The sequence below is a fragment of the Cucurbitaria berberidis genome (assembly GCF_010015615.1).
Source record: "Cucurbitaria berberidis CBS 394.84 unplaced genomic scaffold K460scaffold_4, whole genome shotgun sequence".
NCBI classification, from domain to species: Eukaryota; Fungi; Ascomycota; class Dothideomycetes; order Pleosporales; family Cucurbitariaceae; genus Cucurbitaria; species Cucurbitaria berberidis.
This window is the reverse complement of record NW_024468938.1, coordinates 3221639-3236144: the sequence shown is the minus strand read 5'-3', so window position 1 is coordinate 3236144 and position 14506 is coordinate 3221639. Positions and strand designations below refer to the sequence as shown.

General features: G+C 51.3%; 5 protein-coding genes across 5 annotated transcripts; 1 reads left to right on the top strand and 4 right to left on the bottom strand.

The window, feature by feature from the left end:
- Window positions 1-339: 339 nt before the first annotated feature.
- K460DRAFT_378908 (general substrate transporter) lies at window positions 340-2175 on the bottom strand (the record flags this gene model as incomplete). The annotated part of the gene is made up of 4 exons (XM_040935119.1): window positions 340-582; window positions 635-1568; window positions 1623-1998; window positions 2067-2175. 4 exons carry the CDS (start codon window positions 2173-2175, stop codon window positions 340-342), a joined length of 1662 nt encoding a protein of 553 aa, XP_040786423.1.
- A 1395-nt stretch (window positions 2176-3570) lies between these two features.
- On the bottom strand, window positions 3571-4776 carry K460DRAFT_387813 (uncharacterized protein; the record flags this gene model as incomplete). The annotated part of the gene is made up of 1 exon (XM_040935662.1): window positions 3571-4776. One exon carries the CDS (start codon window positions 4774-4776, stop codon window positions 3571-3573), a length of 1206 nt encoding a protein of 401 aa, XP_040786422.1.
- Window positions 4777-6153: 1377 nt separating this feature from the next.
- K460DRAFT_368717 (uncharacterized protein) lies at window positions 6154-11835 on the bottom strand. The gene has a single exon (XM_040933834.1). It carries the CDS (start codon window positions 11730-11732, stop codon window positions 6420-6422), a length of 5313 nt encoding a protein of 1770 aa, XP_040786421.1. The 5' UTR covers window positions 11733-11835; the 3' UTR covers window positions 6154-6419.
- A 160-nt stretch (window positions 11836-11995) lies between these two features.
- K460DRAFT_368716 (PLP-dependent transferase) lies at window positions 11996-13808 on the top strand. The gene has a single exon (XM_040933833.1). It carries the CDS (start codon window positions 12195-12197, stop codon window positions 13704-13706), a length of 1512 nt encoding a protein of 503 aa, XP_040786420.1. The 5' UTR covers window positions 11996-12194; the 3' UTR covers window positions 13707-13808.
- Window positions 13752-14215, bottom strand: K460DRAFT_287765 (uncharacterized protein; the record flags this gene model as incomplete). Its single annotated transcript, XM_040928994.1, has 3 exons — window positions 13752-13806; window positions 13870-13970; window positions 14030-14215. 3 exons carry the CDS (start codon window positions 14213-14215, stop codon window positions 13752-13754), a joined length of 342 nt encoding a protein of 113 aa, XP_040786419.1.
- Between the last annotated feature and the right edge of the window lie 291 nt (window positions 14216-14506).

Below are 14506 nucleotides of genomic sequence, written 5' to 3'. Positions count from 1 at the left end.
ACATATATTAAAAAACATCTCAAACGTCTTGCTCATAGTCGTGTTGTCATGTCATCATGCATTTTTCAAGCTAAACTTCACTTAAACAGTGCAAAATGATCCGAGAAACGACAATTCGGCCCCATGTTCCACCAGCGCGGGATTTCCGAATTTTCAGCTCAACTTCTCCTCTATACCCGATGGATAAGAGTCGTTCATCAAGTGCAGTCGGCAATAGGAGCCGGCAGAGTTTCTCAACGTAGCACCCGGTGCGTTAAAACTCGGCCGAATGGCGTGGGCGACCGTAAATATTGTGACATACCGTTCTTCTACTTATCTATAACCTAGAGGCATCATGCACTAGGGTGTCGCAGTAAGCGTATCCCTCTTCCCCTCCACGATATCCCGCATAATCCTCGCCTTCTGCTGCTCTTCCGCCTCGCTACTGACATCCTTGAACACCTCGTCCATCTGCTCTAGCGTCTTGCCAGCCGTCTCAGGTATACAGAAGAATGTAAAGACGAAAGCAAGGAGACAGAAGGCGGCGAAGAATGTGTACGCGCCGTACCCAGTATTTTGAACGAGTGGTGGTGTGATGAGACCCTGCGTTTTGTTAGTCATTACTATACCAGAAGAGACGGGAGAGGAGACTTGCGATGACGAAGTTGTTGAACCAGTTTGAGCAGGTAGAGAGGGCAACGCCTTTCGCCCGGAGTGACGAAGGGAAAATCTCAGATGGCATAGCCCAGGGGACAGGACCCCAGGTAGCACCGAAGCTGAACATGTAGAAGAAGAGGAAGGCCACAGCAACCCAGCCTTCGACTGCGTAGTCCGTCCATCGTCCGCCAAATTTGCCAACCAGGACTGCAATGATGAGATGACAGACAAACATCAGTCCTGCACCACATAAGAGCAAGGGCCGACGGCCAAATCGATCCATCGTCCATAGGCTTGTGACCACGCCAACGAGTTGCGTACAGTTGATGATACCGGAAAGTAAGAGCTGCATCTCGTAGCCCTGACCTAAGGTCTCGAAGAGCGATGGGGAGTAGTAGATCAGCGCGTTAATGCCGACAAACTGCTGGAAGAACATGAGGCCTACACCGACAACAGTGCGCCTCCAGCACCCATGCCTAAAGCAGTCCATCCATGAGACGATTTCCAGCTTGATTCTGTTTATACGCGTAGGAGCCTGCAGGTCGGGATGCTTCTCGCGGCTAACTTCTTGGCTAAATGTTACTTCGGCGCGGATTTCGCACCATTCCTGGAAGACTCTTGCGTCATTTGTCGGGAGGCGGCGCAGTTTTGCGAGGGCTTCGAGTGCTTCATCGTCGCGCCCTTTGCTAGACAACCAGCGGGGAGAAAATGGGAGGAAGACAATGCCCACGCCAAGAATGAGGCCAGGTATCATTTGAATCAGGAAGGGAAGTCGCCAGGACCACTCGCCGGCCATGTACCGGGTACCATATGTCGTCCAGAAAGCGATGACGATTCCGAGGACGATGCTGAGCTCCTGGAGGACGAGAAGGGCGCCACGTATCTCCGGGGGAGCAATCTCAGAGATGTAGAGGGGAGCAATGGCCGCCAGACTAGATGGTAGCATTAGCACCCATACTACGAAACGCGCGCCTTGTGTCACTCACGCTCCGATCCCCATACCCCCAATCAAACGTCCCACCGTCAGCATCGCGTAGTCAATCGCCGCTGTCTGTAGGATACTTCCAACCGTAAACACCATAACAGCGACAACAATCGAGTGCTTTCGAGACAGCTTATCTGCAAGCCAGCCTGCAAACAGCGCACCAATCAAAGCTCCAAGCTCAAGCATGGCAGTCATCAGCCCTTTCCAGAAACCCGCTCCTGATGCCGTGTTCGCGACCCGTGGAAACTGGTCGAGGAACTGGTCCATGACTAGGGTGACTGAGATAACTCCTTGGTCGTAGCCGAAGAGAAGTCCTCCGATGGTTGCAAAGGCAGCGCACATGGCGACATAATGATTTGAAAAGAGACCCTTGAAGCCTGTGGTTTATTTCAGTCATGCTACGCCTTGCCATAGACCCGGAGGATAGGGGACGGATTATACGTACCAGCAGGCCCATATGGTTCCCGTGTCACTAACCCTTGCGTTGCATGATGCATTCCTACAACCTCTTGATGCTGCGTTGGCGCTGCTTCAATTGAGTCTGTCTTATCCATAGATCTGTTTGACATACTCAGCCTTCAGGTCGATAGTGGGAGGAGCACGCTGTTGTTTGATGTTCGTCCAGGCTGCTGGCTGACGGGAATCATGGATAAGAAGGGCGATCGATTACTAGTTATACTTTTTGCATGGCCCAACTCCGCATTGGTTCCGTGCCCGGTGGATCAACGGCGAAGACCTGTCACTTTAGCGTGCTGCCCAATCCTGCCGCAGTACCGCTTCAGAGTCGCTGCGAAGATGAACAGAATGGTACAGCGAACTGTTATCGAGTTTCACGTCAAGTGTAACGCGCTATTGGGAGCGTATCTCGAAGGTATTGGGCGTCCATCAAAGACTCGGATCACTTCGTTGACAAAATGTCGGATGAAGATTTGCGAGAGACTTCTGTGGGGCTCTTCCGTCCGAGACTACCCGAGATGCTCTGCGATGTATTAATATCTCGAAGTGCTCAGTATACAATCAAGAGGTTCTTAATTCGTCGAATCATCCAAGGAACCCACATTATACATCCATGTCTTCTACTCTTTCGAGGGCTGACGTTGGCTCTCCGGATGCCTCAATTTCCGCCACATGCGTCATAATCCCCCTCTCCACCCTTAGGAGCCGCTGCGTCTAAGCAGATAGCCTGGAGAGACCCCGGACGAGGTTTGCAGCCACATCAGCACGACCCCAGCTACCCCAGAGAAAGGAGCGCATCGTCCCGCGCCGTACATTTCCCCGATTGCGAAGCATGAAGTGTGCTGCTGGGCCATGTTGAGCGAAGGTTTCCCGAAAGAGTCAGAGGCCGCGGCGAGAATTGCCAAACGGAGACCACAAAGAGAAATGCCAAGGCGCGCTTGCTGCTAGGCCAAGCTGTATTGGGCATGCAAGGTAATATTCGCCGACATGGACGCTGAAGAGGAATTCTGCCCGCCTTTATTAGAAGGCAGGCTGCAGGTTATCTAACCATAAGTTTGACCTTAGCTAACTATAACACTAAACTTATAAAAGTAAGGCCCTACTAAGAATCAGCGCACAATAGTTAGGCTAGCTTATTTTATTATGGCTAAGCTTAACATTCCTACCCCTTGAATTTGTACTTATTAATATAATATTTAATATATTTTTTACTTTTAACTTTATAATATAATTAATCAAGCTGTTGCGGCATCGAAGTGGATAACAGAAACGATAAAATTGATAAAATTATGTCCCACAATTTTCAATACTCCAAAACTGGACGTTTCGCACATGAATCAGAAGATTGAAGCATAGAGAACATGTCATGAAAGAAACGTTCGCAGTCACTTGCGCTCCGGCACCCCACGTACCCACCTACATTTGATCCCACACCCCTCGCATGCATGACGGAAGAACAGAAGCCACTAGATCGTTGCAGTAGCGAACTTCATCTACGTAAGCTTAATCTCGGTTCTACTCATGTCGTCGCTGGCATTGAATGAGATTTCTTGAAAAGTGATGGAGCCATCGCTGCGGATAGCCTGGATCCATGCCCGGTCGGTGAGAATGACAGCAACTGTCTGCGGCCCAATGGTATAAGTATGCGTCTTGGTAACCTCACTGTACTCAGTAGTCGAAGAGGATTCCGTCGCCGTGAACTGATAGTTGAGGCTAGCTTCTATTTCCCCTTTGATAAGCCTGATGCCTTTGGAGGCTGAGATCTCCACGCCGGCAGAGTTCGTCATCTCTTGCGACTGCGTCTCGGACACGCCCTTGGTGATTGTCGTCGCCTGCGTCATGGGTTCATCAGCTGCGTTCCTAGCCACGTCTTCCACGTACCACGCCGTGCGCCTCTGAAGCGTGACGAAGGGGTGCTGTATGCGTTCCAGACTTGGAGTGTCCGTCGCAGGAAAGAAGGCCGTAAAGGGCAACACGACCGCACATTGCGGCGTCTCGGCGAAGATGTCTCCTTCGTGGGGAATGGTGTCCTTGGTGAAAGTCGGCAGGTCTGCAGTGAAGCGCTTGAAATCATTCGGATAGGGCAGCACAAGAAATTTGGCGCGGCTGTAGTCCGGCTGATTGTACGTTGTGCTTGCGATGAACAGATCGTTGATGGCCGGGATGTGATCGGATCCTTCCGTATTGGCTGGGGGGCTGAGAATCGGCCAAATGGAGACATCCGTCTTATCTTTCGAATAGCTATCACTCCAGATGCAGTCCGGACTAAATTCCGATTGCAGGGCCAGATCTGATCGGACGCACCACATTGCGTTGGTGCTCGGAGAGGCGTAGTTGTTTACGCAAATATCTCCCAATGCGACATATCCAGATGGCGCATTGGCCTTCCAGATGGAGCCGTCATTGTTACTCTCACTGCTGCGCGCGTCCCACATCATTGTGTAACTCGTGGGACTGGCAACAGCTGGGGTTCCGGAACCGTTCGGCACATTACCAACAAGGAGCGTGGCCCTCTTGTTGCTCTGGTCGTCAAAGCCCGCATATGCGTAAGTCCCCAAGGGCCGCAAGTCGCCCTGAGATTTTGCATGAATAAAGCTTCCGTTCAACTTAGCACCGGAGCCTTTGTCGTTGTATACCCAGTCAAAATCTTTAGTTAGGGTGACCCTCAAGTTGCCGTAGTCGCGGGTTTCGTTGGGCATTGTGGGTGATAGCTATGCTGGCAAAGAGTACTGGATAGTTGTACTTCAAGGTAGAAATGATTGAACAGAAGATGATAATGAACTATAGGCAGCCGGCACCAGATGCTTTATACATACTTGTGTTCTTCAAGTCAGCGCACCAAGGATTGATGCAGCTGATGACATCTTAGAACGCACGCATGTGTCACCCTAATGCTGAGGATGATTGGTAACACGTCGCAAGAATACACAAAATCAATTATGCAATGCATTAGTCAAGTTCCACATGTCACATATTACAAATGCTATCCACAATGTCTACTTAAGGTTGCAATCTACATGCACATCAACGTTGCGTCTAGACTTCTTGTGCGGCACACCACAACAGGCTTCTTGTTGAACGAGAAAGCAAAAGATTCTGTGATCCCTACTGTGTCGCATAAAACGAACTAGATCCTACACTTGATAGGTTCCTGGTTCTTAAGACTATGCAATCTACTAAGGCTATAGAAAGAAGGATTCGAATGAAAGCGAAGTAAAAAGAAAGACGGACTCCAAGAAGATTTGCAGACAATCATGATATCATACTGCGGATTTTTTCGTTCCCTTCGAGCAAAGACCTACTAGGTGTCGTGATGTAGACCTCACCTAACGTCGCTGAATACTAACAAAGCGTTGAGTGTAGTTCCAGCCCGGACCGATCTCAAAATGAGTATGCGGGTCATCCTGCAACATCATTAATAGCGCTCGTATCGTGCGTCTAACCCCACCCTTTAACTGATCGCTCACCGATCGTAGTCTTATAGCAGCCTGCATGCTCATTTTGAGATCAGTCCGGGCTAGAATAGACGCAGTAGTAATAGTCTTACAGCAGCTAACTGCTATGGCTCGGCCCGTCCGCTCAGCGTGCTTAAGTGAGATGGTGGGAATAGAACTTGAACCCGCTTTGCTAAGGCCTTTTTTAGTCTAGGACTATGTTGCAGCTCTCGCGTAGAAGAAAGACGACGATTGAAGTTAGCACTGTAACGCATGCGAAATAGGACCGATAGCTTCGCGAGGCCGGTTTCTATCCATTTCTACATGCACTCAATGATCGAATCGAGGTAAAGAATAGGTAAATACAAAGAGGTCATAACATTGTATCTAACATTAATGTTTCTCCTAAGTTCGAGTGTGGGCTGCAAAATGTAGGTGCAAGAACTGCTAGTATCGATGCATCCTGCACGATGACAACGCTTACATGCAACTACTGCAACACACCTGCGTTCTTCGTGGTAGCTACGGCAGCATCCTTCTGACTTACCGAATACGTTTCGTGCCCGTTCATCATAGGTCAAGACATCCCTCTGTGTGGTCACTAGTCGAGCTACTGAACTCTTTTCTTAGTGTTTGAGTTATGCCGTTGCTCAGATGTGCGAGATGGCTGCTGAGATTTGTCCCCAACGCTAGTGCTAGCGGAAATTGATCCCTCATAGGCGATGAACTCTCTCTGTATGACTACTTGTAGATACGAATAATGTTTACGCTAACCCGGCATTGAGATCGTGTCAACTATGCGTCTCGTCATAACCAATAGCCCATGTCAACCTCTGCGCTAAAAGATTCCCCATTGAAAGAAACCGTACGCCGAAACTCCATACATTTACCCCTTGTCCTTGTTTAGTTCAAGTCGGCATTGCTAGGATCGAGCCCCACCCTGACGCTCCTCCTCCTCTGCCTGAACCCCCTCCTTTCCTGCTTCCTCCAAACGCCCTCTTGGTTGCCGCTGCACCCCCAGATACCCTACTGCTCGTGCCTCGTGCTGCTCGCTTTTTGACACCACCGTAAGTAGCCCCAGAGCTCCCAGATCCCTTCTTGCGGAACGACCTTCCTTTCTTGAAAGCAGTTCCAGGCGCCTTTGAGCCAGCTCTTGACGGCGCTGCTCTAGCAAGCCCCGAAGCTGAGGCAGCCACGCCTCCCAGCTGCGAATACCGACTGTTGAACTCTGCAACCTGAGGGTCCATGTTCTCGGTGAAGTGGTGGCTGGTGAGCACAGCGCCATTGCTATCCTCCTCGTCATCGTCATCGAAGGAGTAGTCACTCTCGGACTCTATAGCACCTGGTATGTCGTCTGCGTCGCTGCACAAGTCAACGACGAGTCTGTGATTTTGGTCATCAACCTCGTCGTCGTCTGAAACCTCATATACAACTTCAGGGCGGCCAACTAGACGGTTGCGGAAGCTTGGGTTCCTAGGAACGGGCGCACCTTCCCCGTAATAATCCCTGGTGTTATCGATCAGGATCAGGAATTGCTTCCCATAGAGATCTACCATTTCGGGTCTTATCCCGGGAATGGCTCGCATCTCGTCTAGGGTTTGTGGCAAATCGATGCCCATTTCTCGAAGAACAGTATCGGTGAAAATCGCTTCACGGTGACTTTTCTTAGCCATGATCCCCTTCCTCATCTTCTTTGCACCTTCCATGAAGTCTCGCAGCACATCCCGTTGGAAGTCGGTTAAATCTACAGTTCGTTCGTCGACGGTGATGGGAGCGCCGAGCCCTGTCGCTTTGGTAGGCCTGGCAGGTTTGGCAACACGTATGGGTGCAAACATGCCATCGTCTGGCCCATCAGGGACTACGAAGCCATCAGGCTGGTAACCACGGGCCGTTTTACTGCGCATAGCATGGCGAGGGGCGTCGAAATAATCGTCATCGTTCTCTTCGTCGTTGTATGCATACTGTCGAATCTTTTGCTTCGGCACCCGCACAGGAGACGACACGTTCGTTGACGGATATTGTGTCTGCTGCCTCTTCGTCTTCTTTGCAATGGGCTCTTTGGCACATGGCTTTCGGGGCGATGATCGAACTTGCAACTTCAACTGCTTGCGTTTACTTTCGTACTCGTTTCGTGTCGTGGCAGGATGAAGATAGTTTGTAGCAAAGCCAACCTTGTTGACTTTGCTTGTCTCCTTGAACGCCCCAGCGTCCAGAAGATATTGGAAGATTCGTTCATTATCGCCCCGTTCCAAGTCTTTTCCGTAGCCCCATCCGTATTCCTCCAAGCCGGAGCGTCCGATCTTTGCGCTCTTCGCGCCCCGGAAAGCATCAACGCATTGATGCATTGTAACGCTATCCTGATGAACTTGGCTTACAAGCTTGATGGCCATTGCGGCATACTCTGTAAGGTCTTTCGTAATGAAGGTGGCGTCAGAGCGGCAATTGTCGCATGTCGAGTTGCACTTGGCAGGATCGAAGGACTCGCTAAAGTATCCAAGGACCTGAGCACGTCGACAATCGGCCTTGTTTTCACAATACTGGATGACGGTGCGTAGCATATCATGCAGTCGCTGTTTCTGCTCTCTGCTACCCTCCCCATCATCAATCATCTTCCGCAACGTTCTCGAATCGGCATACTGGTAGTACAGATAGCACTCCGATCGCTTGCCATCACGGCCAGCGCGGCCAGTCTCTTGATAATAGCCCTCCAAGCTCTTTGGTAATGTGTGATGGATGACATATCGCACATCAGCCTTGTCGATACCCATGCCAAAAGCAATTGTGGCCACAATGACGTGATACTCGTTACTCTGCCATTTACGCTGAACGTCTGACCTGTCAGCGGACTCCATCCCCGCGTGATAGTGAAAGGCACGGATGCCGAGATCGGACAGCTTCTGAGCTACCTGCTCACAACTCTTGCGGGATAGGCAGTAGATGATACCGGATTTTCCAGTGTACCGTTCTTTGATCAGATCCGCAATATTGTTAACGAGGCCTTTGGATTTAGGCAACACTTCGTAGGAGAGATTGGGTCGATTGAAGCTCTGCGAGAATTGATGGCATCCCTGTATACCAAGGTTGGCTACGACATCAGTGCGGACGAGCTGAGTTGCGGTCGCAGTCAGAGCAATGACGGGCACGCCTGGGAACTGGCGTACGACGTCTCCAAGCGCCTTGTAATCGGGGCGGAAGTCGTGACCCCATTGACTGACACAGTGTGCTTCATCAATGACGATCCTAGCGAGCTGGCCTCGAGCATGTAACTGCTGGAAGGCGTTGATCATTCTCTGATTCTTGCTCAGCATCTCTGGAGTCACGTAAAGTATCTGAATAAACTTCTGAGGGTCTCGTTCACGTAGACCATCCATAATGAAGTTTTTCTGTGCTGCTGTGGACTCTCCATTGATTAGAAACGCTTGCATACCAAAGCGTTGCTCGCAGGCTGCCACCTGATCCTCCATCAGACTCAAAAGTGGAGAAACCACAATAGTCACTCCCCTTGTCTTTCCCGAAGCGATTACCGACGGTAGCTGGTAACAAAGTGACTTGCCACCTCCCGTCGGCATGAGCACGAAGCAATGCTCTCCAGATAGGGTGGCGTTGATGGCTTCCAGTTGACCTGGCCGAAATCCGCGGAGTCCAAATCGACGGATTAGGGCATTTCTCAAATCCTGTGACCATTTGAAATTCATCCCGGGGAGATTCTTTCCGGGCAAGTTGAGTTGGGGATTCTTCGGCGATAGTTGCTGGTTTGGCGGCTGCATCTTATTACTTGCAGTTTCACGGAACACTTCTCGAGAACGGGCTGACACTCGATTCTCAGTCCTGTCACCTTTCCAATCGAAGCCGCCTGGTGCTTGGTTTTCGATATTACTGATCTCATGGAGAAAGTCATCATCGTCCGCACCAAACTCAGCAAATTCGTCGTCATCATCATTTATCTCGATTGGCCGAGGAGGTGAGCCCATGTTGTTGCTGAATAGATTTTCGTTATCATCGAAATCCAGCTCACCAAACTCGTCTGGTATGTCGAACGATGGTTGCCCATTGGGAACAACGGGTCCTGATCGTGTAGGAGATCGACGGCGCTGTGGTGTTTCGAGAACTCGATGAGATCGCTCTTGTGGCCTTGGACTGCTCTTTTCTGCTGTGCTCTCGTTCAAATGTGGGCGAGAGCCCATGTTCATAGGCGGCCGTAAAGACGCAGATACTTGCTCCTCAGCGAAACGTATATTGCGGGAAGGCGTCCAGACCTCTTGTTCAGCGACCTGGGTTTGCTGAACGTATTGCGTCTGTTGGAAATCGGCGGATCGTATCTTAGGCTGTTGCCGGATGGGGCTTGCCTGAGTCGATAGTATTATAACCGGACGCTTGTCTTCGGTCTTGATCCTTCCTGGCTGCTGTTTGATACCTGCAATGCCTAGAAGATTATACATACGGAACTGCGCCTCTTCAAGCGACCTGAACAGCTTGTTGAGGGCTTCGCCATCTGCTGAGTCAAATTGTCCAATATTCAGATCTTCTTCAATCTTCTTCTTCACTTGCTGCCTACGAGCAATGAGTCCGTCGTGCTTACTTTTCAACGCGATCAGTTGTTCCACAGCCTCTTTCCGCGAACGTGAACGCTCCATCCTCTCCTGCTCACTTTGGTCTGGCCTTCCGAACTCGTCCAAATGTGCCAGAAATGCTGCACGTGCCTTGTCCCAAGCTGAACTTGCAGTGCTAAGGTGTTTTTGTAGGCGACGACCTTCTGAATCTAAGAAAGCATCAGTGATCTGCCGAATATCGTCTCTCTCCTCCTTAGACAGCTCAGACAAGGGTGGGGTCGGCGTGTCTGCTGAAATGAGTGGATTGGGCGTAGATTCGATTTTGTCTGGCGAGCATGGCACTTTTCGAGGAGACTGCGACTTTGCTGGCGTTGGCATTGAGTTGTTGCTCATCCCCAAAGGGCTAGGACTGCGGGTAGCCTTGGTAGGAGATCGGATGGGTAGTTGTGTTTGACCTGACTCACCCCTCATCGCGTTCGGAAGTGGTGTATTTTCCCGTGCCTTCCTCTTCGTGGGGGACGGTGACTTGGTGCGGGATCTCAGATCACAGTCCATTTCATCGAAACCGCCAAACTCTTCATCCTCAGAGTCCAAAACCGCCTGTCCGACTCTTTTAGTAACAGGTGTCCGCGAACGTCCGGTCTTCGTTGCCTTGGCATCCACTTCCGAGACGCCTTTCCTCTCTAGAGAAGGGCTACGCGTCTGCTTGCCCATCTTGCGCGCCAGGGCGGAATTTTGCGACGGGAGACGGCTCAGTGATTTGCGCTTGCGAGTACATGGGGATATCATATGCGTCCTGAACTCATGTTCATCGTCCGAGGTGATTCTAGCTTCATAGGTTTCCTCATCAGCAGCTCCGTCATCCTCCCCTTGGTGCCCTCCAACTCTCGCAATGATCGAGTAAGGTGGAGGTGGGCTGGGTGGAGCTATGAGCATGTCGTCGATGTCGGCAAAATCATTGTTAGCGAGCTCAGGACTGCCCGCAGGAGCTGTCCGAACAGCCCTAGGAGACTTGGTGTGACCGAGGTCTTCCTCGTATTCATCGCTCTTCCGCTTCTTTGTCCTGGTGATGGTACGATGTGGAACCAGAGTGGAGCGACTCTCCTCGTCCCCAGTCAAATCAATGGCTTCGACATCGGCTACCTTGATGCGCTGCTTCCTGGGGGTCGGCTGGCCGCATGCCGACATTTTCAATGGCCCAGGATTAGTTCTTGCTATGCCCGGCCTTGCCAACTCATCAAGGTATGTTTGCGCAGCAATATCGTCTTGCTCCCTTTGCTCGCTTGCTGAAGACGACCCATACTGCGGCAACCCCGCCAACACAAGCCTAGGCTTCCCGCTGCCTGGCGTGGCCCGCATCCTTGCCATTTCTGAGCTTACTCCCTCCCTCGGTGGTGGATTGTGTATATCGATCGTCTTCGTTCGTGTGAGTGGGCGAGGGGGGGTAGGCCGGGTGATGGGTAGTGCAGGCTGTGGCGCGGAGACGGGTTCAGGCTCATTCTGTGTGACGTGCTCGACTAATAATGAGGAGTGTTGTGAAGGAGTCGCTGAGTTCAGAGAGCTCAGGGGAGCAGCGTCGGGATCGTATGCAACGAGCGATATCGCGGGCGGAATAAAAGGCTTCTCGGTAATCAACCACTTGAGATGGTTACCAAGGTTATTGTGAGGCATTAGAGCGTCGCATCGTCTGCGCGAGGGTCCGCATCGATAGTCTACGCGTGCATTTGCATCCAAGTCGCGAGTTTACGGGCGTCGTGGCGGTGATGTTGTCGGTAGAGTCGTGTTGTGCATCCATGTCCGGTTACGCGTCGCTTGGTACGCCGCGCTAAATTCACCAGAGCACGTGGCGTGCCGTTCTTTGCCGTTATCATTTGAGTTGATGCCGTCACGCTTATTAGACACGCCTCCAGCTAAAGGTCAGCACTAGCAGTGACTACATAGAACCACCCAAATTTTCCTTCATGTCCGAGCCGTGTGATGCACGAGAAGCGGGAGGAGTTGGTGCATGACTCGGACCGCGAGGAGGAGTCAGAATATCAATATCGGTCCTGAACTTCCTTATTATACTCACCTTGCTGTCTCACAGTCTTCTCAAAACACTCTATCCGTCCGAAGTAGATTTAGAAATTTACCATGGAAGCCCAGGGCCATGAAACATTCAGCAAACTCTCCGCCGCAATTGCACAACTACATACCAAGGCTCAACCACCAGAAGTCCTTCCACGATCCACTGCACTCGATAACGCCCGTTCAAAGCTGCAGCCGCATTTGCCGAGTACTGGAATTGGCTTGGAACAAACCATACGCCACCTTCAGGAAGAAATAGCACCAGCCTTTAATGCCTCGTCCCGCTCGCCAAATTACTATGGCTTTGTCACTGGCGGTATCACCCCAGCAGCAGCGCTCGCCGACAATCTGGTCACCCACTACGACCAGAATGTTCAGGTGCACCTACCGAAAGAGACCATCGCTACGGAAGTGGAAGACAGAGCACTCTCTCTCCTGTGCGAGTTGCTGGATTTTGATCCCACTCAATGGCCACACCGTATATTCACCACTGGCGCCACGGCCTCAAACGTCCTCGGCTTAGCATGTGGACGCGAGTACATCATCGCCGAGGCATCAGCACACCGCACAGACGCTGAGAACAGCGTTGGCGAGCTCGGGATTGTGGAGGCTATGCGGAAAGCGGGTATAGATGAGATCCAGATCCTCACGACGGTGCCTCATTCTTCGCTCAGCAAGGCTGCAAGTATTCTAGGCTTAGGACGAGCGTCTGTCAAGTGTATTGGGCAGGAAGGGGCGAGTCACAAATTCGATATGAAGCTCCTGAAGAAACTCCTCGAGCAACCTGGTGCCGCCTCTATCGTTGCTGTCTCTGCGTCGGAAGTCAATACCGGCCTCTTCGCGACCTCGGGTGTGGCAGAAATGCAAGAGCTTAGGAAGTTGTGTGACATGTACGGTGCATGGATTCACATCGACGGCGCTTTCGGGATCCTAGGCCGCGTCCTCACTGATCCGAAGTACGAAAGGATCAGGCAGGCTTGCGCTGGTCTCGACCTCGCCGATTCTATAACAGGGGATGGCCACAAGCTCCTCAACGTACCCTACGACTGCGGATTCTTCCTATCTCGGCACCGCAACATTGCTGAACGTGTGTTCCGGAACCCAAATGCGTCCTACTTGGCTTCTGGGAATAACTCTGATGGTATCATGAGTCCTCTAAACGTTGGGCTTGAGAACTCGAGACGGTTTAGGGCGTTGCCGGTGTATGCGAGTTTGTTGTGTTATGGGCAGGGTGGGTATCGAGATATGTTGGAACGGCAGATCAATCTAACGCGAGGAATCGCTCGGTTTATTACGGAGAGCGATGACTTCGAACTCCTTCCCGTGTTTGATGGGTCCATGGAGGAGGTTCTAAGCAACATCTACATCATTGTGCTCTTCCGAGCGAAGGATGAGAAGCTCAACGAGCAACTAGTCAACAAGATCAAAGCTACTCGAAAGATCTATTTATCTGGAACATCATGGGACGGAAAGCCTGCGTGCCGATTCGCGGTATCAAACTGGATGACGGACGTAGACCGGGACTTGCCTATCATCAGGAAGGTCCTCCAAGATATTTCTGAGGACAAGGAAAGCTAGAGCATTAAAAGCGCTGAAGTGGCTATGCACAGTCAGGCATGGAGATTACAAATCTTCCATCTTATAAACCTCATAAGCTGGCTCCTCGTACGGATGTGCCCTATTTATGGTATATAGCTTAGATTATGACCATTACTTTCCATGGTCATGATGTAGAACTCACCTCTTCAACGCCTCGACAGCCTTTACAGCAGTCTCACGACCGAGACATATCGCCTCCACTCTACACTCGTCTACTTGCTCAAGCTCTCCTACTTTCCCAATCTTCACGAGCAGACCACATTAGCCTTGTCCACGGGAGACGTCGGCCCGTATTAACGTACATGTGGATTCGCAGCATAACCCGGCTTGAATTGCCCCGTGCCTCTGCTTATGAAACAGCAGTCAGTGTAGCCGGCAGGGCCTGGGAAACATCCGGCGCCGGCGGCGAAGATGGCCGTCTTGCAGGCTGAGAGGGCGGCGGGCGGAACGAAGAAGACAAGCTTGAATTTCTGGAGGGCGGAATCCATTATGGCTAGCTTATGAGGGTACTAGAATGCAGTCTAAGACGGAGCAAGGCCGCGGAGTTGGAGGTGGAGAGGGTCAGTTGCTCCCGGTATGGATTTGCGGGGAGGGGGGCTCCTTTGCTTCGCTGCAACGTATGACTTGGTGCCATGAAGAGATGACCACGGGGTTGTGGAGAGGGTGCCTTCAAGCCAAACACTCTTAAGCGAACGACTGGAATTCTAGTGCTGGGGAGACATCGAGGCTATTCTCGCTCTATGTACAAAAAGCGCCTTCAACGTCGGCCTTGAGGGTTG